Source organism: Oncorhynchus masou, chromosome 11 (assembly GCF_036934945.1).
Source record: "Oncorhynchus masou masou isolate Uvic2021 chromosome 11, UVic_Omas_1.1, whole genome shotgun sequence".
Lineage (NCBI taxonomy): Eukaryota > Metazoa > Chordata > Actinopteri > Salmoniformes > Salmonidae > Oncorhynchus > Oncorhynchus masou.
In genome coordinates this window covers 10,273,909-10,300,902 of record NC_088222.1, presented here as the reverse complement: position 1 = coordinate 10,300,902, position 26,994 = coordinate 10,273,909, and the positions used below count along the sequence as shown (strand labels likewise).

The 26,994-nt window shown below is 40.9% G+C and overlaps 1 protein-coding gene across 1 annotated transcript in view; it reads right to left on the bottom strand.

Annotated features, from left to right (window-relative positions):
• The window catches only part of lman1 (lectin, mannose-binding, 1), a 29,328-nt gene extending 2,759 nt beyond the window's left edge, over positions 1-26,569 (bottom strand). Inside the window, exons 1-10 of the mRNA XM_064977344.1 lie at positions 26,335-26,569; positions 24,807-24,961; positions 23,389-23,496; positions 22,945-23,006; positions 22,342-22,441; positions 21,604-21,727; positions 21,263-21,321; positions 20,830-20,962; positions 18,387-18,580; positions 18,130-18,200 (exon numbers count right to left, since the gene is read on the bottom strand). Of these exons, the coding sequence (XP_064833416.1) occupies positions 18,130-18,200; positions 18,387-18,580; positions 20,830-20,962; positions 21,263-21,321; positions 21,604-21,727; positions 22,342-22,441; positions 22,945-23,006; positions 23,389-23,496; positions 24,807-24,961; positions 26,335-26,569 (1,241 nt within the window). The remainder of the gene's footprint in view (positions 1-18,129; positions 18,201-18,386; positions 18,581-20,829; positions 20,963-21,262; positions 21,322-21,603; positions 21,728-22,341; positions 22,442-22,944; positions 23,007-23,388; positions 23,497-24,806; positions 24,962-26,334) is intronic.
• Between the last annotated feature and the right edge of the window lie 425 nt (positions 26,570-26,994).

The window sequence follows — 26,994 nt, the reverse complement described above, 5'->3', positions numbered from 1 at the left end:
CAGGGTACTGGGTAGTAGCAGGCTAGTAACAGTGACTGAGGTTCAGGGCAGGGTACTGGGTAGTAGCAGGCTAGTAACAGTGACTGAAGTTCAGGGCAGGGTACTGGGTAGTAACAGTGACTGAGGTTCAGGGCAGGGTACTGGGTAGTAGCCGGCTAGTAACAGTGACTGAGGTTCAGGGCAGGGTACTGGGTAGTAGCAGGCTAGTAACAGTGACTGAGGTTCAGGGCAGGGTACTGGGTAGTAACAGTGACTGAGGTTCAGGGCAGGGTACTGGGTAGTAACAGTGACTGAAGTTCAGGGCAGGGTACTGGGTAGTAGCAGGCTAGTAACAGTGACTGAGGTTCAGGGCAGGGTACTGGGTAGTAGCAGGCTAGTAACCGTGACTGAAGTTCAGGGCAGGGTACTGGGTAGTAACAGTGACTGAGGTTCAGGGCAGGGTACTGGGTAGTAACCGTGACTGAGGTTCAGGGCAGGGTACTGGGTAGTAGCAGGCTAGTAACAGTGACTGAGGTTCAGGGCAGGGTACTGGGTAGTAGCAGGCTAGTAACCGTGACTGAAGTTCAGGGCAGGGTACTGGGTAGTAACAGTGACTGAGGTTCAGGGCAGGGTACTGGGTAGTAGCAGGCTAGTAACAGTGACTGACGTTCAGGGCAGGGTACTGGGTAGTAGCAGGCTAGTAACAGTGACTGAAGTTCAGGGCAGGGTACAGGGTAGTAACAGTGACTGAGGTTCAGCGCAGGGTACTGGGTAGTAGCAGGCAAGTAACAGTGACTGACGTTCAGGGCAGGGTACTGGCTAGTAGCAGGCAAGTAACAGTGACTGACGTTCAGGGCAGGGTACTGGCTAGTAGCAGGCAAGTAACAGTGACTGACGTTCAGGGCAGGGTACAGGGTAGTAGCAGGCTAGTAACAGTGACTGAAGTTCAGGGCAGGGTACCGGCTAGTAGCCGGCAAGTAACAGTGACTGAGGTTCAGGGCAGGGTACAGGGTAGTAGCAGGCTAGTAACAGTGACTGACGTTCAGGGCAGGGTACCGGCTAGTAGTGACTGTTTAACAGTCTGAAAGGCTTGGAGATTGAAAAACAGCTTTGATCTCTCGGTCCCAGCTTTGATGCACCTGTACTGTCCTACTCCCGCTTGATGAAGTGAGGGTGTGAATGTGAGACTCAGACTGACAGACAGGTTTATCCATGTGGTAAAGCTATTGGACAGTTCTCTGGGAACATCATCCAGACCACTAATCCTGATTGAAAAGAAGGAGATGAAGCAGAGAAAGTGGGCCAGCACAGGTGATCACAACACACAGACCGATACACTACACACACACAGCGTCCTTTAAATGGTGCATACGTTATATATATTTTATGTTATACAAATCGTATCCTTTTTTATTTTTTATTATCCAAAATCATTAATAAAAAATAAAAAAAATTATATATATATATATACACATACAAGTCAAAAGTTTGGACACCTAAACATTCAAGGGTTTTTCTTTATTTTTATTATTTTCTACACTGTAGGATAAAACTATGAAATAACACATATGGAATCATGTAGTAAACAACAACAAAAAGTGTTAAATCAAAATATATTTTATATTATTTCAGATTCTTCAAAGTAGCCAAGCTAAGCCTTGGCAGCTTTTCACACTCTTGGTATTCTCTCAACCAGATTAATGAGGTAGTCACCTGGAATGCATGTCAATTAAAAGAAATTGTTAAAAGTTAATTTGTGGAATTTCTTTCTTTCTTAATGCATTTGAGCCAATCAGTTGTGTTGTGACAAGGTAGTGGTGGAATACAGAAGATATCCCTGTTTTGTAAAAGACCAAGTCCATATTATGGCGAGAACAGTTCAACTAAGCAAATAGAAACGGCATACATAACTTTAAGATATGAAGATCAGTCAATCTGGAAAATTTCAAGAACTTTGAACGTTTCTTCAAGTGCAGTAGCAAAAACCCATCGAGGGTTATGATGAAACAGGCTCTCATGAGGACCGCCACAGGAATGTAAGACCCAGAGGTACCTATGCTGCAGAGGAGTTCATCAGAGTTACCAGCCTCAGAAATTGCAGCCCAAAGAAATGCTTCAGAGTTCAAGTAACAGATGCATCTCAACATCAATTATTCAGAGTAGACTGCATGAATCAGGCCTTCATGGTTGAATTGCTGCAACAACAAAAAAAACACTGCTAAAGGACACCAATAAGAAGAAGAGACTTGCTTGGGCCAAGAAACACAAGCAATAAACATTAGACAGGTGGAAATCTGTCCTTAAATCTGATGAGAGATTTTTGGTTCTAACCGCTGTCTTTGTGAGATGCAGAGTAGGTGAACGGATGATCTCCGCATGTGTGGTTCCCACTGTGAAGCATGGAGGAGGTGTGATGGTGCGTCGCTGGTGACACTAAGTGATTTATTTAGAATTCAAGGCACACTTAACCAGCATGGTTACCACAGCATTCTGCAGCGATACGCCATCCCATCTGGTTTGAGCTTAGTGCGACTATCAATTGTTTTTCAACAGGACAATGACCCAACACACCTCCAGGCTGTGTAAGGGCTATTTGACCGAGAAGGAGAGTGAAGGAGTGCCGCATCAGATGACCTGGCCTCCACAATCACCCAACCTCTACCCAATTGAGATGGTTGGGATGAGTTGGACCGCAGAGTGAAGGAAAAGCAGCCAACAAGTGCTCAGCATATGTGGGAACTCCATCAAGACTGTTGGAAAAGCATTCCAGGTGAAGCTGGTTGAGAGAATGCCAAGAGTGTGCAAAGCTGTTATCAAGGCAAAGGGTGGCTACTTTGAAGAATCTCAAATATAATTTGATGAACACTTTTTTTGGATACTACATGATTCCATATGTTTTATTTCATATATGATGTATTTTCTATTATTCTACCATGTAGAAAAAAGTTTAAATAAAAATGAGTAGGTGTGTCCAAATGTTTGACTGGTACTGTGTGATATATCCCTCTATAGCGCTCTCTCAAATATACATACACACACACACACACATACATCCATACCTATGCATTGCTCTATCTACAGTTGAAGTCAGATGTTTACATACACTTAGGTTGGAGTCAATAAAACTCATTTTTCAACCACTCCACAAATTTCTTGCTAACAAACTATAGTTTTGGCAAGTCGGTTAGGACATCTACTTTGTGCATGACAAGTAATTCTTCCAACAATTGTTTACAGACAGATTATTTCACTTATAAGTCACTGTATCGGCATTCCAGTGGGTCAGAAGTTTACAACCACTAAGTTGACTGTGCCTTTAAACAGCTTGGAAAATTCCAGAAAATGATGTCATGGCTTTAGAAACTTCTGATATGCTAATTGACATAATTGGAGTTAATTGGAGGTGTACCTGTGGATGTGTCTTAGATTGTAGACCTCCACAAGTTTGGTTCATCCTTGGGAGCAATTTCCAAACACCTGAAGGTACCACATTCATCTGTACAAACAATAGTACGCAAGTATAAACTCCATGGGACCTCGCAGCAGTCATACCGCTCAGGAAAGAGACATGTTCTGTCTCCTAGAGATGAACGTACTTTGGTGCGAAAACACCAGCTATGTCAGGAGGAATGGGCCAAAATTTACCCAACTTATTGTGGGAAGCTTGTGGAAGGCTACCAGAAATATTTGACCCAAGTTAAACAATTTAAAGGCAATGCTACCAAATACTAATTGAGTGTATATAAACTTCTGACCCACTGGGAGTGTGATGAAAAAAAAAAGCTGAAATAATTCTCTACTATTATTCTGACATTTCACATTCTTAATTAAGAGGTGATCCTAACTGACCTAAAACAGGGAATTTTTACTAGGATTAAATGTCAGGAATTGTGAAAAACTGAGTTTAAATGTATTTGGCTAAGGTGTATGTAAACTTCTGACTTCAACTGTATGTACCTATGTATATACATCCATACATCCATGGATGTAAATATCTGAATTTCTATATCCAGTATCTATTTCTATATCCAGTATCTATTTCTATATCCAGTATCTATTTCTATATCCAGTATCTATTTCTATATCCAGTATCTATTTCTATATCCAGTATCTATTTCTATATCCAGTATCTATTTCTATATCCAGTATCTATTTCTATATCCAGTATCTATTTCTATATCCAGTATCTATTTCTATATCCAGTATCTATTTCTATATCCAGTATCTATTTCTATATCCAGTATCTATTTCCATCTATTTTGTACCACCTATCAACCTCTAGACAATGTTGTGCATAGCAAAACAAAATAGAGAATGGCTGGATCACAGCTCCTCCACTCCAAACGTTTGAAGAGAAATGACTAAACACATACTGTAATTAACAATTTAGCTTAATATGAATGAATCTTAATATTAGTGAATAGTCCAAATTCATCCTTAATTCTCCTTTGCTTTCAAAAGACCATTCATCCTACAACCCACCCAAAAAGATCATGAATAAAGATTACTTTAGCAATCTCCTCTAAAAACCACACTGTTAACCCAGATATACCATATCATAATATAATGTATTCGCAATCGAGCAAAGTTACATTATAGACGTAATGCACTGACTCTACTCATAACTAAGACCATAAGTATTCGTTTTAGCCAAAGGCAAATTTAGGATATGTAATCTCTTAAATGGGTAGTGATGCATTTGTCAGTTTAATGGGGCGGCAGTGTAGCCTAGTGGTTAGAGCATTGGACTAGTAACCGAAAGGTTGCATGTTCAAATCCCCGAGCTGACAAGGTACAAAATCTGTCGTTCTGCCCCTGAACAGGCAGCTAACCCACTGTTCCTAGGCCGTCATTGAAAATAAGAATTTGTTCTTAACTGACTTGCCTGGTTAAATAAAAGTAAAATTAAAATAAAAAAATGAGTTCACAATATTCCTGAAATATATATAATTGTTAACAGTAGTGTTGAGCGATTAACCAAAATGTCTTTTTTTAAACAACTAATTAACCTATTAAAAAAAAAAAAAAAAAAAAAAAAAATTGGTTAAATGGTTTGAATTACATTTCGTTCTGGGTTTTTTTCTTCCTCAACGAGCACATTACCACAGTTTCTCTAGAGATCAGATCCAGCCTGAACTGTGTAATGTAGTAGGGAGTTGTTTAAAACACCACTTTAAAATGTGTACATGACACTGCAACAAAATTTCCCCATGGGGACAATAAAGTCAGTAAAGTAGTTATAGTTTCCAACAGGCAAATATTCTACATAATGTAGCGCACAAAACATGGTAATTAACTATAATCCATTGCGCATCTACTTGTCCAGTCAGAGTTTTACCACTGCCACAGAAGAGGCAGAAGAATCCAATCGTGAGGGGATAGAGAGAGCAGCTGTTGCTTCGCAAGGTCTCTCTACCTGAAAATACACGATCAGGTATTCCCAAACTGGGGGGGGGGGGGTACGCGCAATAACGTCGTCGGGGGGTACACCTGCACATGTCGAAGACACAAGTTGCTCTGCTTCCACGAGCACGTCCATTGCTAGCATCAGTAATTCTACATGTTGTTAGCCCAGCTAGCATGGATACTGACAGTTGTGAGTCTGATGCAGCCGAAGAGCTACTGCCCCCTTACCTGGAAAAGCACCGAACAGACAGGGACGTTGGACCATCGAAGAGGCGCAAATATGATAACTACATTGATTTGGGGTTCACTTATATTGGGAATAGCACATTTCCTCAGCCACAGTGTGTTATATGTGCAAAAATACTTATTTTCCACCATAATTTGCAAATAAATTCATAAAAAAATCCTACAATGTGATTTTCAGGATTTTTTTTCTTCTCATTTTGTCTGTCATAGTTGAAGTGGACCTATGATGAAAATTACAGGCCTCCCATCTTTTTAAGTGGGAGAACTTGCACAATTGGTGGCTGACTAAATACTGTTTTGCCCCACTGTATGTATGTGTGTATGTATGTGCTGCTTCTTGGGCCCCCACGGACCTGGCGAATTCAACCCCAGGAAGCCCCTGCATTAATCCAGCCCTGCTCCTGGACAGAGAGTGAGAGGGTGACAGGAAAGCTGGTAGGAGAGAGAGAGAGAATGACTGAATGGTCTGGATTCTAACCCACGCCAACACAGGCATAGGTGCTCTGAAGGCATTGGCACAAATCGGTAGAACACCCAAGGCAACCCAGAAACAATTTGAATGATAGTGCGAGTTTCCTGCAGTTTGGGGTTTTGTTTCCTACAGTTTGGGGTTTGTTAAGTCCAGCCAAAATTCCACTCCAGAGCTAAGAAAAGACAACAAACATACTGTAATGAACAATATATAATCTTAATGTCACAGTGAACGGTCCAAAGTCAATCTCTAAATCCTCTTTAGGATCTTCCCAAAAGGCCATTTATCCTTAACATCAGAAACAAAATCTACCATTAACCATAAAAAGGGCATGATTGCTGAATTAATCCCATGTTCTTAACCCAGATGCACAGTATCTTAATAAAAACAACTTAGTGAAATATTATAGATCATATTCAATTTACCAAGGTTTAAAACAGAAAAAAAATGTATTCACACTATTTATAAATAATACCAAAATTATTGACCTTAGCGGAGGGCAAATTTCGGATTGTGTGTAAACCACAGCCTCCAGCACACGTCTATGGTGTAGGCATGGGTCTGATTCCTGCCTTACTGCCCTTTGACACAAAGTTCTCTTTCCCCACTGTCATCTCTGTTCAATAAAAGTCAGGATTTTTTTTATTTTTATAAAAAACATCTACACAGTGTAGTCGTAAAGTATTCAGAACCCTAGACTTTTTCCACTTTGTTACGTTACAGCCCTATTCTAAAATTGATTCATTCATCTTCCAACAGGACAACGACACTAAGCACACAGCCAAGACAATGCAGGAGTGGCTTCGGGACAAGTCTCTGAATGTCCTTGAGTGGCCCAGCCAGAGCCCGGACTTGAACCCAATCAAACATCTCTGGAGAGACCTGAAAATAGCGACACTCCCCATCCAACCTGACAGAGCTTGAGAGGATCTGCAGAGAAGAAATGGGAGAAACTCCCCAAATACAGGTGTGGCAAGCTTGTAGCATCACACCCAAGAAGACTTGAGGCTGTAATCACTACCAAAAGGTGCTTCAACAAAGTATTGAGTAAAGGGGCTGAATACTTATGTAAAATGTAATATTTAAAGTTTTCAATTTGTAATAAATCTGCAAGAAACATTTTAACTTTTTAACTGTTTTTGCTTTGTCATTATGGGGTATTGGATTTGAATAACGCTGTAACGTAATAAAATTAGGAAAAAGTCCAGGGGTCTTGAAACATTCCGAATGCACTGTACATGGGTTGTGGATGTCAGTTTACAATACTACTTTCTCTGAAATTATTTGCTGGTTAGGGGTTAACCTTAATGGGTATAACACATGATATTGTCTATTGAAACCATAATATATATATTTTTTAATTACATTGTGGCTTCTGTTAAAATGTGCAAATCAAAAGTGCCCATGTTAAGGATAAGTTATAGTGGCGTGTATCAAAAGAGCAGAATTAGACTCCGTTGACATTTTAATAAAAGTGAACAAGATCACGTTTCTGATTAAATTACATTTTCTTATAATGTATCATTACTAACAGGAGGGGTACGTCTTTTCCCATTAGTATCGTCTTAAGATTTAAGATGATTACATGCCAAAAACACTTGACAAATAAAAGCAATTGGAAGGTTGTAAGTATATAGGTCTAGGAGGGGGAGGGGGGGCACAGCGACATGAAGAAAGCAATCAGAAGGATCCCATGTTTTGTATCTGTGTTTGAAGGATGTATTTAAAAGACTTGAGGTCAAATCCTCCAAGGACAAATGGTGCCCGAGATGCATCCTTTTCTTTCAGCCAGCCCAGGGCCACATGGCACAGAGCACACAGCTGAGGGACGGTCAGACAGTAGAAGACATTTGTATAAACAAAATCCAATTTGTTTCTCAAAATTAAGAAGCAGGCAAATCTCCCTCGAGAAAGTAAGTGAACATTTATTAAAACTGAGTCTAATCTTTATCTTGTCCAAGTGACCCATTTATGAGAAAGCCCTTCTCAGATCAGAGAACATAATTTACCAGAGACTAACAGTAAGACGAGGTCAATCACATAATCATAATTCACATCTCTATAGACGGGGTCAAGACCTTAACGAGGGCATAATAATCTACTAGATTATAATCCCATACAGACCAATCACGTTACTGCGTTAGAGTCCGATGTACAGTATGTCTGTACTGTGTTTGTATAGTCTCAATGTTGTGCCGGTCGGCTCGACTATAGTATGTGCATTCTTTGAAGTTCAATGTTAACTTCAAAATCTCCCTACCATCATATCTAAGCCAATGTCAATGAAAATGTGCAAATTAACTTGGGAAGTGCACAACACACTCCCCGCATCTCGTCATGGTCCGTGTAGCCATTCCAGAGAATCAGTACATCGGATTTTTGATGGGTCGTTAGCATTAGGGTCATCAGACAATTATATTGCCCAATACCTAGCTCAAATTCTAGACGTCAGATTAAAACAAATCTACAGCGTCCATAAGGTGACCAATAGACTCAGATCCATTTGGACTGATTAAGTTTGTAGGCGCAACAGTTTTTTTTTTTATTTATTTTTTTTTTAAATCCAAATTTACCACTCTCACATGCACAAATCTGCCCAATGAAAACCAACGATGTGCTACTTTTTGGTAGCATTTCTGACAATGCTAACATCTTTTGAGTCGAATCTCGGAGTTCTAAAACAGTGGAGCAACTCGGGTTGCTGCACAACAGTAGCAGCTTGCTAGTAGAAGGCAGGCAGCTGTAGCTAGCACCAGTTGGATGAGAAGCAAAAAGGAAGGTAGCTAGCTAGCTCGCTCTGTATATTTTGCTACGGAAGGTTTTTCTTATGGCTGAAGACAGTCATCTGGGTAAAACGCTGACCTGGACACTTGCGTGTAAATCGGAGCACAGATATGCTAGCGGACCTCTTTGGCTGCTATTATAGCCTGTTAGAACTTTGGGAAACCTACCACGCTGCTCATTAATATATAAACACATGCACACACCAGACAGACACATTGCTGTTAGTAGATCCAGAGTATATTCTATCCCTTACCATATGTATTCATTCAGTACGCACCCTCCTCTGTCAATTACATTTTCTTCACATCGTTATCATCTAAATTTGCGCTGACTGACCAACACAGTGTCAAGTTACTTTTCAATGTGTTCCTGAAAACCTGAAGTCGCCATCCACAAGTAAAGAAGAAGAGGAGGTGCGTGTTGAACACAAAGCATCATCATAATCTTTTCTTGCGCCGACCTGTGACCAGTCAAAAGACAAAAAACACCATGCTTTGCTAACTTGGTCAGCTATGTGATAAAATGAAACTGTTTACTACAACTTTGACTTTTTATCTGAGAAATAAAGTTTCATCTGTACTGAGTGAATGCCGTTCTGCATATGACTGTTGTACCGCGCCGTTACTAGTCTGGCAAGAATCATGCAAGCTAACAAGCATTCTCCTTCGACCTCTCGCTCATCAACAAGCAGTTTTTTTCTCAAATAGAACTGCCGCTGACTGGATGTTTTTTTGTTTGGTCACACCATTCTCGGTAAACCCTAGACACTGTTGTGCGTGTAAAGCTCAGGAGGGTGGACATTTCTGATACACTGGATCTGGCGTGCCTGGTAACTGACGATCACACCACGCTCAAAGTCGCTGACGTCACTCGTTTTGCCCATTCTAACATTCAATAGAAAAGTAACGGAATGCCTCGATGCCTGTAGAAGCGATCAATTTTCATGAACGGGGTGGTGTACCGAATAAACTGGCCACATTTGCCATTGGACTTTAGTGCAACAGGATACATGTTTTGGAATATTTGTATTCTGTACAGGCTTCCTTTTCACTCTGTCAATTAGGTTAGTATAGTGGAGTAACTACAATGTTGTTGATCCATCCTCAGTTGTCATATCATAACCATTAAACTCTGTAACTGTTTTAAAGTGCCCATTGGCCTCATGGTAAAATCCCTGAGCGGTTTCCTTCCTCTCTGGCAACTGAATTAGAAAGGATGCCTGTATCTTTGTAGTGACTGGGAGTATTGATACACCATCCAAAGTGTAATTATTAACTTCATGCTCAAAGTCTGTTTGATAAAAAAATGAGAAACATGTTTCAAACCTCTTTGGGCAAGGGGGCAGTACTTTGACGTCTGGATGACGTGCCCAAAGTAAACTGTCGGTTACTCAGGCCCAGAAGCTAGGAAATGCATACAATGGGTAGATTTGGATAGAAAACATGAAAGTTTCTAAAACTGTTAAAATAATGTCTGTGAGTGAACAGTGAACAGAACTGATATGGCAGGCAAAAACCCGAGGACAAACCATTGAGAAAAAAATAAATAAATAAATAAATTCAGCCCACCACTGATTCCAATTGCTGTCATTTTTAAAATTGAGGGAAAAATCTCCTCGATTGCTGTTCCTAGGGTTCCCACTAGTTCCCACAACAGTCTTTAGAAAGAGTTTTTTGGAAAAATGAGCTAGAATTAGTAGTTTTTCTAAGTGGCTCCCATTTGGCTGTAGTGTTTTCACGTGCGTGGATGAGAGTGGGTACTTTGTTGTTTATCTCCGGTAATAATAACGATTCTCCATCTTAAATTTGATTGTTTATTTACATATTAGGGTAGCTGAGGTTTGAGTTTAAACATTGTTTGACTTGTTTGGAGAGGTTTATTGGTAACGTTTGGGATTCATTTTGTATGCAGTTTGAAGAAGGAAACCGGTGGATTATTGAATGAAGCGCGCCAGCTAAACAGAGTTTTGGGGGATATAAAGAAGAACTTCATCGAACAAAGGGACAATTTGTGATGTAGCTGGGACCTTTTGGAGTGCCAACAGAAGAAGATAATCAAAGGCATTTATTTTCTCGCTATTTCTGACTTTATTGGCGCACCTGCCTGGTTGGAAAATATTTGTAATGCTTGTGTGCTGGGCGCTGTCAGATAATCGCATGGTGCGCTTTCACAGTAAAGCCTTTTTGAAATCTGACACAGCGGCTGGATTAACAAGAAGTTATGCTTTGTATGACACTTGTATTTTCATAAATGTTAAATATTACCATTTCTGTAATTTCGAATTTCACGTTCTGCAATTTCACCGGGTATTGTCGAGGTGGGTCGCTAGTGCCACGTCTAGCCCAAAGAGGTTTTAAACCCTTTACAATGAAGATCTGTGAAGTTGTTTGGATTTTTACAAATTATCTTTGAAAGACAGGGTCCTGTATATATAAACTCAGCAAAAAAAAAGAAACGTTCCCTTTTCAGGACCCTGTCTTTCAAAGATAAGTTATTTTGATTTTACAAATTCACAGATCTTCATTGTAAAAGGTTTAAACAGGGTTTCCTATGCTTGTTCAATGAACTGTAAAACAATGAATGAACATGCACCTGCGGAACGGTCATTAATACACTAACAGCTTACAGAAAACATGAAAACTTACGACACTAGACTAGAGGCATTTCTACTGACTCTGAAAAACATCAAAAGAAAGATGCCCAGGATCCCTGCTCATGTGTGAACATGCCTTAGGCATGCTGCAAGGAGGCATGAGGACTGCAGATGTGGCCAGGGCAATAAATTGCAATGTCCATACTGTGAGACGCCTAAGACGGCGCTACAGGGAGACAGGACGTACAGCTGATCGTCCTCGCAGTGACAGACCACATGTAACAACAACTGCCCAGGATCAGTACATCTCAACATCACAGCTGCAGGACAGGATGACAACAACTGCCCGAGTAACACCAGGAACGCACAATCCCACAGGTCCTCACCAGACATCACCGGCAACAACGTCACCTATGGGCACAAACCCACGGCGCTGGACCAGACAGGACTGGCAAAAAGTGCTCTTCACTGACGAGTCGCGGTTTTGTCTCACCAGGGTGATGGTTGGTTTCTTTTTTTGCTGAGATATAGATATTGATAGATATAGACAAAAATAGGTCCCACTTCTTTGTGAGGCATTGGAAACCCTCCCTGGTCTTTGTGGTTGAATCTGTGTTTAAAATTCACTGTCCCACCTTACAGATAATCGTATGTGTGGGGTACAGAGATGAGGCAGTCATTAAAAAAATAATGTTCAACACTTACTGCACACAGAGTGAGTCTGTGCTTCTTATTATGTGACTTGTTACTACTGAACATATTTAGGTTTGCCATTACAAAAGGGGTTGAACATTTATGGCTTCTCATTTTTTTATTCATTTGTTAAAATGTCTAAAACCATAATTCCACTTTGACATTATGGGGTACGGTGTAGTAGGCCAGTGAAACAAAAATCAGGCTTTAACTAGGGTTGTTACGTGACCACATTACCGACACAACGGTGGTCACAAGTCATTACGGCAGTCAAATTCCATGTGACCGTTTAGTCACAGTAATTAGGCTTCTCCAAGCTCAGATGCTGCTGATGGTCATTAGTAGTCTACCAAACTTACTGCCTGGTACTCAGCACTCTATTGTCCCTCTAATCACTCTGACATCAATGCAAATGTAATCAGAAATCTAAATCAAACACTTCACGAGATCCCATGAGCTCATGTTGCTCAACATTTCTATAGGCTAAAAAGAGGATCCCATCAGCTTTCTGTAGGCTTGGCCTACTATATTTATTTCTCAACTTTCCTAAGCACATTGCTTCTCTTTACAACAGGAGTATAGCCTACCTGGCTGGCATGAAAATGAACCACGGGAAGTGTCCTTCATCCGCTATTTAAGTGCAGAGATGACATGTTTTTCCCCCCTGTCCGGAGACAGGCACCTGATAAATGGTCCATTCTAAATCCAAACTAATTTGACAGATATATTATTTAATATATTGTAAAGAGTAATAGTTCATCAACATTTTAAGCTAAACGTTCTGATCGGTTGTGTCAGCCTCATTGCTTTTAGAAAAAAGTTTTTTTGGGGAATGCTAGTGGTTGGGATTTGGGATCTATCACATCCCACAACTGTCCCAGACTACGTAATATTCTCCTCGCACAGAATAGGTCAACTTTTGTACTGCGGGGGAAAGTAGACTGCCATAGGCTAGTGCTTTTGCTCGTGTCGCCTGCGCATTAAACAAAGCATTAAACAAAGCATTAAACAAAGCATTAAACAAAGCATTAAACAAAGCATTAAACAAAGCATTAAACAAAGCAGAGCTCATGACTTCTTTCAAAACCATAAGTCGCATCACGCAGCGTTAGAATGTATTAAAAAAAATCTAAACATATATCACCACATTTGTATCACAACTAAAGTTGCATAAATAACTCTAAATGAGGCAAACAGAAAGACCCGTTTCTTTGTTAACCGCTAACACAATAGCATGTGCGCACTCTCTCAATTTGAAGAAAATATCCCACTTTCTATTTTATTCAGCTATGTTCATTTTGTATTCTTCATTCATACTACTAACATAAATAATGCCACGGACTTCTAAGCAAAGCTTGTCTGCTAAATGAACTGGTGTAGCCCACAGCCATATGGCATAGCCAGATCAGGGCCTAACATGAGGACAACTCAGCGTATGCCATTCTGTTCTTCTGAAACATATGAAGAAAATGTCATCTGTTTCTTTCGACGTATAAAAAAATAATAAATAAAAATGTAGATGTTTCTAAGGTTTTGTGTGGAAGCCAGGAGATGTTAAATGTGTTCATGTTAATTAACCGTCAATTGCGATAAAAAAAAAAAATGTATTTTACCTTTATTTAACGAGGCAAGTCAGTTAAGAACAAATTCTTATTTTCAATGACGGCCTAGGAACAGTGGGTTAACTGCCTGTTCAGGGGCAGAACGACAGATTTGTACCTTGTCAGCTCGGGGATTTGAACTTGCAACCTTACGGCACAACATGTTCTACACGACTGACAAAGCCCTGTAACACAACATGTTCTATACGACTGACAGAGCCCTGTAGCACAACATGTTCTATACGACTGACAGAGCCCTGTAGCACAACATGTTCTATATGACTGACAGAGCCCTGTAGCACAACATGTTCTATACGACTGACAAAGCCCTGTAGCACAACATGTTATATGACTGACAGAGCCCTGTAACACAACATGTTCTATATGACTGACAAAGCCCTGTAGCACAACATGTTCTACACGACTGACAAAGCCCTGTAACACAACATGTTCTATACGACTGACAGAGCCCTGTAGCACAACATGTTCTATACGACTGACAGAGCCCTGTAGCACAACATGTTCTATACGACTGACAGAGCCCTGTAGCACAACATGTTCTATACGACTGACAGAGCCCTGTAGCACAACATGTTCTATACGACTGACAGAGCCCTGTAGCACAACGTTCTATACGACTGACAAAGCCCTGTAGCACAACATGTTCTATATGACTGACAGAGCCCTGTAACACAACATGTTCTATATGACTGACAGAGCCCTGTAGCACAACATGTTCTATATGACTGACAGAGCCCTGTAGCACAACGTTCTATACGACTGACAAAGCCCTGTAACACAACTAGTTCTATATGACTGACAGAGCCCTGTAGCACAACATGTTCTATACGACTGACAGAGCCCTGTAGCACAACATGTTCTATACGACTGACAGAGCCCTGTAGCACAACATGTTCTATATGACTGACAGAGCCCTGTAGCACAACATGTTCTATATGACTGACAGAGCCCTGTAGCACAACATGTTCTATACGACTGACAGAGCCCTGTAGCACAACGTTCTATACGACTGACAGAGCCCTGTAGCACAACATGTTCTATACACGACTGACAGAGCCCTGTAGCACAACATGTTCTATACACGACTGACAGAGCCCTGTAGCACAACGTTCTATACGACTGACAAAGCCCTGTAGCACAACATGTTCTATACGACTGACAGAGCCCTGTAACACAATCAAATGTGGAAAAGGGGTGTGAATACTCTGAAGGGTTTGTATATACTTTAACCGCATAATGCTACAGTTATGAAAAACTAGTCAAATAATAAATGAACACTAGTTTGTCAATATTGATGAATGTCATCACTAAGGCTATGTCAATGTCAAATTATCATCTTGGTAAGACTATTTGGATAGTCTGAGCTCAATTTTTAGTTTCATCGAAAAGGATCTGAAAACTTACATAAAATGTGATTTTTTTTTAAATATAAATGAGCAACATTTTCAAAACGTGTTATAACTAAAGATGGACTATCAGTAACCGTAACCTTAGCAAGCAGTTGCTTATCAACAGACAGTCAATACTATAAACAAACTATCTGTAGAGCATTTACTGATGGAAAATCTGAACTATCCAAAGTAAAGCGTCATCATTATTTTCAAATACCAAGAGACTTGGAATATGGCTCTCACCATTATCGTTGAATATTTTGTTTGTGTGATCTGATCTGTCTGTCTACACCTTCGATATCATAATACTTAACAAAATATGTGTTATTGTCATTCGTCAATGGAAAAGAAAAACAATTGATGCAACTGATGTTTTTGAAGAAAAGAACGGAGATTCTCATCTTTCATCAGGATTACGTTACACCATCAAACCTTTATTTGAATTGACAGCCTCTAACAAAAGACTAACACAAGAGTCTTAATCTGCATTATCCTAAGATCACATGACAAGCCTGGGAGGCTGACAGAAGTATCTAAAGAATAGGGACATTTACATGTACAGAGCATTGGGAAAGTATTCAGACCCCCTTTCGACTTTTTCCACATTTTGTTACATTAAAGCCTTATTCTAAAATAGATGAATTAGCTTTTTTTCCCTGCTCATCATTCTACACAAAATCCCCAATAACGACAAAGTGATAACAGGTTTAGAAAATGTTGCACATTTATTAAAAATATCACATTTTACTTAAGTATTCAGACCCTTTGCTATGAAACTAAAAAAAATTGAGCTCAGGTGCATCCTGTTTCCATTGATCATCCTTGAGATGTTTCTAGAACATGATTGGTGTCCACCTGTGGTAAATTCAATTGATTGAACATGATTTGGAAAGGCACACACCTGTCTATATAAAAAGGTCCCACAGTTGACAGTGCATGTCAGAGCAAAAACCAGGCCATGATGTCAAAGGAATTGTCCGTAGAGCACCGAACCAGGTTTGTGTTGAAGCACAGATCTGAGGAAGGGTACCAAAACATTTCTGCAGCATTGAAGGTCCTCAATAACATCATTCTTAAATGGAAGTTTGGAACAACCAAGACTCTTCCTAGAGTTGGCCACCTGTCCAAACTGAGCAATCGGGGGAGAAGGGCCTTGGTCAGGGAGGTGACCAAGAACCCGATGGTCACTCTGATAGAGCTCCATATTTCCTCTGTGGAGATGGGAGAACCATCCAGATTACAACAATCTCTGCAGTACTCCACCAATCAGGCCTTTCTGGTAGTGACCAGACGGAAAGGCACATGACAGCCCACTTGGAGTTTTCCAAAAGGCACCTAAAGGACTCTCAGACCATGAGAAACTAGATTCTCTGGTCTGATGAAACCAAGATTGAACTCTTTGGCCTGAATGTCAAGGGTCACGTCTTTAGGAAACCTGGTACCATCCCTACGGTGAAGCATGGTGGTGGCAGCATCATGCTGTGGAGATGTTTTTCAGAGGCAGGGACTTTGGAGACTAGTCAGGATCGAGGGAAAGATGAACGGAGCCAAGTACAGAGAAATCCTTGATGAAATCCTGATCACTCTGGAGCAGGTTCTCAGACTGGGGTGAAGGTTCACCTTCCAACAGGACAACGACCCTAAGCACACAGCCAAGACAACGCAGGAGTGGCTTCAGGACAAGTCTCTGGATGTCCTTGAGTGGCCCCGCCAGAGCCCGGACTTGAATCCGATCAAACGTCTCTGGAGAGAAGAATGGGAGAAACTCCACAAATACAGGTGTGCCAAGCTGGTAGCGTCAAGAAGACCCAAGGCTGTAACCGCTGCCAAAGGTGCTTCAACAAAGTACTGAGTAAAGGGGGTTATTGATTTTATATATTTGCGAAACATTTTTTTTTTGCTTTGTCATTTTGGGGCATTGCGTGTAGATTGACGGGGGGGAATGAATCAATTTTAGAATAAGGCTTTAATGTGACAACAAATGTGAAAAGGTCAATGTGTTTGAATACTTTCCGAACACACTTATTTCTAGTCTATGGACTAGGAATGACAGCAATATATGATTTGGTTTGATTACCTGCAATTTATTATAATTTTTCCTGCTTCATTTCCAAGTGATCTATAAGTAAAAAGTAAGCATTTGGAAACAGTAGCCAGGTAATCAAACCAAAGAATGGAATGCTGTCAAACCTCGTCAATTGACTGCTTAAAAGGATAAGGAAACCAATATGCAATTGTTAATTTGGGTGAACTATTGCTTTAATCTATGAGAACCTGAAAATATCGACATATTTAGGAAACAACGGTTACGTCAAGTAACGGATAGGTTATATGTTATATCGTCTCAAAGCCCTGACATGGTCCATGTTAGAAAACAGTCATGATGTCATCAGGAATAATATATATACTTTATGTATTTATTTGTCCTCTAGTCTAGAATGCAGTTTGGATGCTCTATAAAGTAAAGAAGCGCCCACCAGACTCCCCAGCTCATATCCTCATGCACAAAACACAGTGAAAGTCAGAGCAAACAAAAGCTGAAGGTAAATATGGCTTAGGGACGAGCTCCTGGGGTGACAAGGTGTCTATCCCACTGTGGGGGGGGGGGGGGGTGTAGTGGAGGAGGTTTAAGGTATCATAGTCTTGGGGGCTTGTAGTTAAGGTATCATAGTAAATCCTACAGACAAGCGCTGGGGGGGGGTTTCCAGACTGGGAAGCAAGAGACAGACAAAATGTGCAGATTATTGGGTCTAGGCTGAGACACCTGCAGCAGCGGAGTATTGTGTTGTGAGATTAAATATGAGATTTAAAAAGGATTAATTTATGGCCAGGATTGAAAAACAATAGCTTGTTTGTCTGGAATATCAGATCTTACGTACAGTACTGTGTGTGATAAATACGGTTAAGGAATAATAACAAAACAATTGCTGTTACAGTACCCACCTCAACTCATTCAGGTTCCTCAGTACTTCCTGTTGTGTTGCAACCACTGCACCCATCTCTTGACTCGGAGCCTGAAGAATTCAATAAACATAAAAACGATTGAAACACATGTCATGATCCTTTTTAGTAAAATTATAAAACTTCAGTATGTGTGTGTGGCTCTATCGATATGAACAATATACTTACTGTACGTGTGTGCGCTCTTTTACGAGTGTGTTTGTATGTATGTGCGCTCGTGGTCTTCCTTGACTTCCTACCTGTCCCACCTGTCCTCCAGACTCCCCTTGGCGCTTGGAGATCTCGTCGGTAGCCACGGATACGTAGCGCCGCTGCTCGTCCAGGATCACGGCCAGCTGATGGTGAAGCTGCTTGATCTCCAGATGGATCCGGTTCTGGCCCTCAAACACTTGGCGGATCTCTCTGTCGTTCACACTCTCATACATGTCCTCAACTACACAGATCAGACAGAAGAACGTCTTAATGGCATCTGTTATTAGCATCTGTGATTAGCATCTGGACATATCCAACCCCCCCCCCCACACACTAATTTTCTGTAATTCGACAAACTTTTCTAAAGGAGGGAGGTAAATGTTTGCAGTTTTTAATACAACTGATTATCAAAAACAGGTCCTACCCCAGTCGGTAATTCGACCATGATTACTTCGAGTTCAAATAGCTGTCCGCTAGACTAACTTAACAAATCTAAAAACAGCTGACATTAAATGATTGAGTGACTGTTGATGCACGACTAATTTCCAAACCGTACCTTGTGTATTCTATTACTCTAACAGTAAGCTGAAACCTCAAATGATCTCTTACTGTTGAGAGTTTTATAGAGGGCATTATTCAAAGTAACCCTTTGCCTTGATGACAGCTTTGCACACTCTTGGCATTCTCTCAACCAGCTTCACCTGGAATGCTTTTCCAACAGTCTTTACAGAGTTCCAACATATGCTGAGCACTTGTTGGCTGCTTTTTCTTCACTCTGCGATCCAACTCATCCCAAACCATCTCAATTGGGTTGAGGTTGGGTGATTGTGGAGGCCAGGTAATCTGATGCAGCACTCCACCACTCTCCTTCTTGGTCAAATAGCTCTTATACATCCTGGAGGTGTCTAGGGTCATTGTCCTGTTGACAAATACAAACAATAGTCCCACTAAGCCAAACCAGATGGAATGGAGTAGTGCTGCAGAATGCTGTGGTTGCCATGCTGGTTAAGTGTGCCTTGAATTCTAAATAAAATTACTGACAGTGTCACCAGCACTGTCCTCCTCCATGCTTCACGGTGGGACCCACACATGCAGAGATAATCCTTTCACCTATTCTGCGTCTCACAAAGACACAGCTGTTGGAACCAAAAATCTCACATTTGGACTCATCAGAACGAGGGACCAATTTCCACCGGTCTAATGTCTGCGGCTCCTATTTCTTGGCCCAAGCAAACCTCTTCTTCTTATTGGTGTCCTTTAGTAGTGGTTTCTTTGCAGTAATTTGACCATAGTCCATCTGTAAATAGCCCACCCAATCTACCTACCACATCCCCATAATGTTTTTATTTACTTTTCTGCTCTTTTGCACACCAGTATCTCTACTTGCACATCATCATCTGCTCATTTATCACTCCAGTGTTAATCTGGTAAATTGTAATTCTTCGCTACTATGGCCCATTATTGCCTACCTCATGCCTTTTGCACACACTGTATATAGACTCTTTTTTCTACTGTGTCATTGACTTGTTTATTGTGTTATTGGCTTGTTTATTGTTTATCCCATGTTATTCTATGTGTCATACTGCTTTGCTTTATCTTGGCCAGGTCGCAGTTGTAAATGAGAACTTGTTCTCAACTAGCCTACCTGGTTAAATAAAAGTTGAAGTAAAAATAATTTTAAATGAAGGCCTGATTCACCGAGTCTCCAGTGAATAGATGAGGTTGAGATGGGTCAGTTACTTGAACTCTGAAGCATTTATTTTGGCTGCAATTTTCTAAGGCTGGTAACTCGAATGAACTTATCCTCTGCAGCAGAGGTAACTCTGGGTCTTCCTTTCCTGTGGCGGTCCTCATGAGAGCCAGTTTCATAACAGAGCTTGATGGTTTTGCGACTGCACTTGAAGAAACGTTCAAAGTCCTTGAAATGTTCCACATTGACTGACCTTCATGTCTTAATGATAGACTGTCGTTTCTCTTTGCTTATTTGAGCTGTTCTTGACAAAATATGGACTTGGTATTTTACCAAATAGGGGTGGTATACAGAATATAGCCCTACCTTGTCAAAACACAACTGACTGACTCAAACGCATTAAGGAAATAAATTCCACAAATTAACAAGGCACACCTGCTAATTGAAATGCATTCTAGGGTACTACCTCAAAGCTGGTTGAGAAAATGCCAAGATTGTGCAAAGCTGTCATCAAGGCAAAGGGTGGCTACTTTGAAGAATCTCAAATAGAAAATATATTTGGATTTGTTTAACCCTTTTTTTTGCTTATTCTACAATGTATAAAAATAGTTAAAAATACAGGAAAAACCCTTGAATGAGTAGGTGTCAACTTTTGACTGGTACAGTATGTCATTTTTTAATGGGCCCGCAGCCTATTAAACAAAATGCCCATCCCTGATCTAGAATGTAAAAAAAGTAGCATATAACATGTATAGCAAAGACAGGATGAAGTCTGGGGAATACTATGGAGTGAAACTAACTGGGTTGTCCCTGAACGTCCGGATGCTCCTTCTGGTAGTCCTCTTTCTTTTTGTCCAGATCCTGCTGAAAGTTCTCAAATTCCTCCTGGTACTTGTCCTTGTCCTGCTTGGGCATCTCTGCTTCAGGTGGGGGCTTCAAATGGGACAAAACAACCCCTGTGAACCAACGCTGAAGAGACTGATGCCCTGTACTCCCCTTGCTTACTTTCTCATACCTCTTTTGAAGAATTTGTAAGTCGCTCTGGATAAGAGCGTCTGCTAAATGACTTAAATGTAAATGTAAATGTAAGAAATAGGGCACACAATTCACTCTGATGTTCTTCCATTTAAAATTGTACTGAGTGGTACTGTAAGTGGTTTAACTTGTGTTACGTGGAAACTGTACCAGTATCAGTTATGACTATGAGTAGTATAACTAAGAAAATCTAGTTACCAGTTCTTGGCCAGGCTCTGATAGTCTGAACGTCAAGAAGGACAGGACATCATGATCGTCTGGAAGGCAAAAGTTACATTCAAACGAAACACATTAAATATGATTAAACAAAATTATTTGTTTCATGATTGACCATTATATCCTAACAATATCCACATGTTACATTTCAAGCAGTTTAATCTAAGTAAATTAGGAATAGTAAACATTTAATTTGAAAGAGATTACATGTAAAAAAAAGGGGGGGTTTTTACATGCTTATGGCAAGTTTAATAATGCATTACAACCAAATCATAATGCATTATACCTGCAGGCCTCAATTAAACTGTTACCAAGATAACCACCTGCTAGACCCCCAGTGGCAGCTGAGATGCCGAAGTAGCCCTCCTGTGGAATGACCATGTTGTCCACTTTTGTACAGAACTCATAGTCATCCTTATCTGGCGTGAAACCATTGTTGATCAGCACCTGACAGGACAGACAATGTTATTAGCACATTAACCATGTGCAATCAATTAAAATGCATTATAATTGTGTAGTGGTTAACCCCTTTTCCTCCCCAATTTCTTAATATCCAAATTGGGAGTTAGAGTTTTGGCCCATCGCTGTGGCTCACGTACGGACGCGGGTGAGGCATGCGTCCTCCGAAACACAACCATGCCAAGCCGCACGGCTTCTTGACACACCACTCGCTTAACCCGGAAGCCAGCCACACCAATGCGCTGGAGGAAACACCGTACAACTGGCGACCGTGTCAGCGTGCACCCGGTCCACCACAGGAGTCGCTAGAGCGCGATGGGACAAGGACATCCCAGCCGGCCAACCCCCCCCCCCTAACCCGGACGACGCTGTGCCAATTGTGCGCCGCCTCACGGGTCTCTACAAATCCAAGATCGAACCCGGATCTGTAGTGATGTAGTGCTTTAGAACGCGGCGCCACTCGGGAGGCACGGCATATTTCTGTGTTTGATGCATTCGGGTGTTGCTCATTTGAATCGTGTTCTCAACAAAATGGCCAATATAAAAACACCAGTCAAATTTGTCTCTGGTTTTTGATTGGAGGGGATTGATAATTCACTTACTGTTAGTGTTCTTTTATAGTATGTTATTTTGGCTCTGACAGGATAGGGTTTGTTACGGAAGTCTCTTAAGCATGTCCCCAGGGCCTGAGTCGTGCCATCACTGAAAAGAAAACACAATTTTTTAAAAGACACGTTACATAGTAGTATTAGAAGTAGTACTACTACTTTATATATCACAAGGGAAATTCATTCATCCTCACAAGCATCGAAAATACAAAGTACAAAAGACCTGGATTTATAACAAGTTTAAAGGAGACGCACACCACAGCAGCAGGAGAAACAAGTACAGAGAATATAGTGCAACATAGATGGCCATACAAACAGAAAATACATGGGTTTGGAGATCTCAGAAATTAAGGAAAACAGTTCCAATTAATATGTAAACAACACAGAGTAGTGACGACACAGAAGACAGTGGTGTAAACTCCAACACATAGATGGCACAGAAAAGTGATTTCCAGCTTTCACTGCCCAGGGAGATTAGGATGAGAGAGAGGATTATAATCTCCAACCACAAATAAATAATTATATTTTCTAATCTTCTTTTAAGTTGTAAAATGTTCAGTTGGTGATGTCAGTAAGGCGAAGGAAATGTTGACTTACTTTGGGTGATCATAAACAAGTTTGCCATTGTTTCCCACTACCAGCACAGCAGGGTTATTTTTCTAAAACAAACAGTAAAAACAAACAACAATCTGTAATCTACCTAATCTAGGTTTTAAAGGTTATTGTTTCTTTCACTACATCCAATACATGCTATCAGACCTAGGCTACAACTTGAAAATATGAAGAAAAAAATGTATATCAAGATAAGAAAGTGTGTACAGTTTTAACCCACATTTCCTATTATTCGCATCGTAGTATTTGAATTTTAAAATATTAATGACATTATGAAAAAAAACTGTTAATTGACATTTTACCTGAATTAATTTGCGATATCCTTTTGACTTTTTTTTGTTGCTTTAACCCATAATTAAATAAATAAACACATTTATTTTTAAATTGATTAGAATGAATGTAATAAAGTCATAAAATCTGACCACCAACCTTCCCATCGTTGTCGAAGGAATCAAAGAAGATGCCGATACCGTTCCAGTTGTCAGCGGCTCCATAGACAGGACCATCCAGGCCTTGTGCAGTAGTGAACCATATCGCCTGTGAGAGGGATGAGGACATGGAGACTGAATGTCCAAAAATACTTATTTTAACTGTCTGAATAACTAGAGGTAACAGTAGAGCAGCAGAGGGACACAGAGATGAATATAGGGACAGTAGATACAGTAAAATGTACAGCACAGTGAACGCATAATGTAGGACTTGAACCCACGACCTTGGCGTTACTAGTGCCGCGCTTTTACCCATCTGAGCCACACATGGACAGGACAGACATGGAGAGATAAATAAGGGGATTAACCTGTAGTCTGAGCCGAAAGGTCAGCACAACTCCACACTCACTACCTGCAGACGAGCTGCAGGGATATAGGCGTAGGTAACTCAATGGACATTAATAGGCACACCTATCACACTATTAAGCTGACACAAAACATACTGTACTGGCTCTAATATTTCATTTTCACATATTTTCCAGCACGGCTACAGCAACTATGGTGGATGTGTGTGTGTGACCAGGCCAGTACAGCTTGGCTCAGCTCAGTAGGCTGACGAGGGCTTGAGCATAGAGAATGATAGAGGACTCTAGTGCTCAAAATTGAAAAATAAAAATCACCTTGTCCAAAAGAAATTGCCATGGTTATCAAAAAGTCATGCCAGGGTAAGCCTACACGAAACACAGCCCTTATTTTAAGTAATCCTAAAATCACCTATGGGAAAAATGAATGATGGAGAAACAACTGGAACCATTTCCTTGTTTGACCACTAGATTTTATGGGTATTATGACTCATACTGTGGTACTCTATTCTGAAGTAGTCAACTGGGTGGGACTTCCTTCCTATGGTTAAGGAAGGTTCACATAATTCTATGTAGGTCATCAGGAGGGATCCGCCAATAAATTATACTTGTGCGCAAACACAGTAGCAGAAGATGATAACTGACTACTTCAAAATGGAGATGGCCTCAACGGAGCTGCCTGTGGGCTCACAGACGCCATAATGGGACAGATACACAGACGAATCCTCCATCATTCTCTATGGGCTAGAGTCAGAGTATATGGAAGCCATAGGAAGGAAAGTATTACTTCTCTCTTGGCTAGCTTCACAATAACAAGACGCATACATATGCTGTAGCCAGTGTTTCTAAAGCACACTGCAGTTAGCCCAGGGTTAAGTAATGCTTGTGTGAAAGGAGGGTAGGATAGCCCTGGACTAAATTTAACCCATGTTTAAGGATAGCCCTGTGCTAAGAAAACGCTGTGTGAAAAGGCCTAGTGTGAAGCTAGACATGAGTGAATTTCCCAATCTTTATATAATAAAGGAAAATTGACTTGGCACGGTGGTGTTCCTCTTACCAGGCCGTCCGCTCCCATCCTCCCTCGTCCAGACACACGGAATGTCACCTCTGCTTCCCAGTTGTCAAAGTTGACCGTGGACTTGGTCCAGACCGAGCCCTTCTGACTCCTGAGAGAGGGGGTGATACGGACCTGATCGGCACTGGGGATGGCATCTGGAATAGACACAAGACGTTTGGGGTAAAGTCATACTGTGCAAACCCTTACTGACAGAAGGCTAAGACAGCTCAGTTACCAGAAGCACTAGTGGTCCATTCCGTTACGACGGTAACAGACTGTACGGTACAGAAGCTTTGTGACTGACTGAATGTCAAGAAATACTTGTTTAACTGTTTGCATAGCGTAACTAAGTAAAGTAAGTGAGCCTTGCCCAAGCAATAATGGCCCATAGTGCAACTATGTATTGGTCCGGGGTAAACAATTGGCCAGAAGTTATTTTCTTTACAAGCCTTGGGGTTAGTAACATCATTGTGTCTTATGCCTATGTACACATGTACATGTGTTACTGAGATTGTTATTATTTCAAGGTTCTTTGTGGACAACGTTTACATGGATTAATTACATTCTGAAACCTTAAGTAAAGACAATAGGTAGGCCCAATATTGTTAGCATTGCAGTCAAGGGTTTGGCAGACACCCAAAGTCCACAATAGTTTGTATATTTTGAGCCCAAATTAAAAATGTCACAGTAGTTCAATCGTGTGTGTAAAACATGCCATGTTCTGTACCCTGATAAGAAATGGACAACATGATCAAATTGACTCTTAAATCAGGGTGAGTTGACATCAGTCCGGGACCTTTGCACTGCTTCTAAAGATACTGATTTGTTAACCCTTTACATTACACAAAACCATGCTAGTGGAAGGACTGATCAATTCAATAGGAAAGAGATAGAAACCCATACAATGCTCACTAACCTTTAAACGGCAACGCGTTTTCTCTGATAATATTATGAAAACCCAATGCTGCGGTAATGTTTTCCAAGGAGATTTACAAAACCTGGAATGATCTGTATGTCCATATTTAGTTTCTATAGGCTGCAACGTTGTTAACAAGAACCCCCTCAACTATTATACCGTGTCAGTTCAAACGAAATGTAAGCTTGGCAACACCAGATGGTATACTTTAAGGTAGGGTGATTTAGGCAGCTGGCAGGCATTAACGTGACAAGGTAGTACTCAATGTAGCTAACGTTAGCTAGCTACTTGGTAACTTTACTGAGTCTGCATATTGTGTATTTCTCCTCTTCTCCTGCTTCTCTCCCCGTCTGATGCTGCTGCTCATTTCACAGCCATGACATGTTGAAACGACTTTGATATCAGGCCCACTGCCCCTCAGTGGGCTCCAGGCAGTAGCCGACTGGCTACAACAAACGTGTCATAAATGTTCCCCCACATGCAACATGGCGAAGTTACAATCACTGGCTAGAATGGCAAGATATCCATCGCAGCGGATTCACCTTATTATAATGATTTATAACGGTCAGCAATTAGCCTAGCCACCGGCACCAGTCACAAACAGAAACTTACTTCCACTGTGTACCCAAAAGGGAATACTCCCGTCGGCTTGAGACAGGTGCGGTCCCTTGAAACTGTACTTGTATTCAAACCTGCGGTTTGGGGCTTCTGCAGTCGAAGCAGCGGCGGCGATATTATTGGCATTACTGTGTTGGAATATTAAAGTAAATATTAACAAACACGCTTCAGCAGCCAGGCGGTTTACTATGGACACTGCCATCTTTTGGTACCACTGCTGACGTAGCATTGAATCAGAGAGGATGATGGGAATGCCTGTAGGGCCAACAGGGCGCTTTCTTATTGGTCGAATCCCTAGACGTTGTAAACTGAAATTACACGTTGTAGGCTGACACATGCCTGCTTTTCTTTCACAACGTAAACAACGACCGCAACCTTTTGTTTTCACAATGTAGCCCAACCAGTTTTACTTTGTTGTATTTTCCTAAATCTTTGCCATATTTAAGCAACATATTTTATCGAGTCCTGTGACGTGGCCACATCTTTCACCTCAAGTGACCTATAGGCTGCGTGACCACATCATACAGACATGATTCATGATTTATAATGATTTGCTAGTTGGTGGAGGTATATACCTACTCCGTTGTTATGAAGGATATATACATGTTTCTTTACCATAACAGCCATAACATAATGATCCTGAATATCAACAAC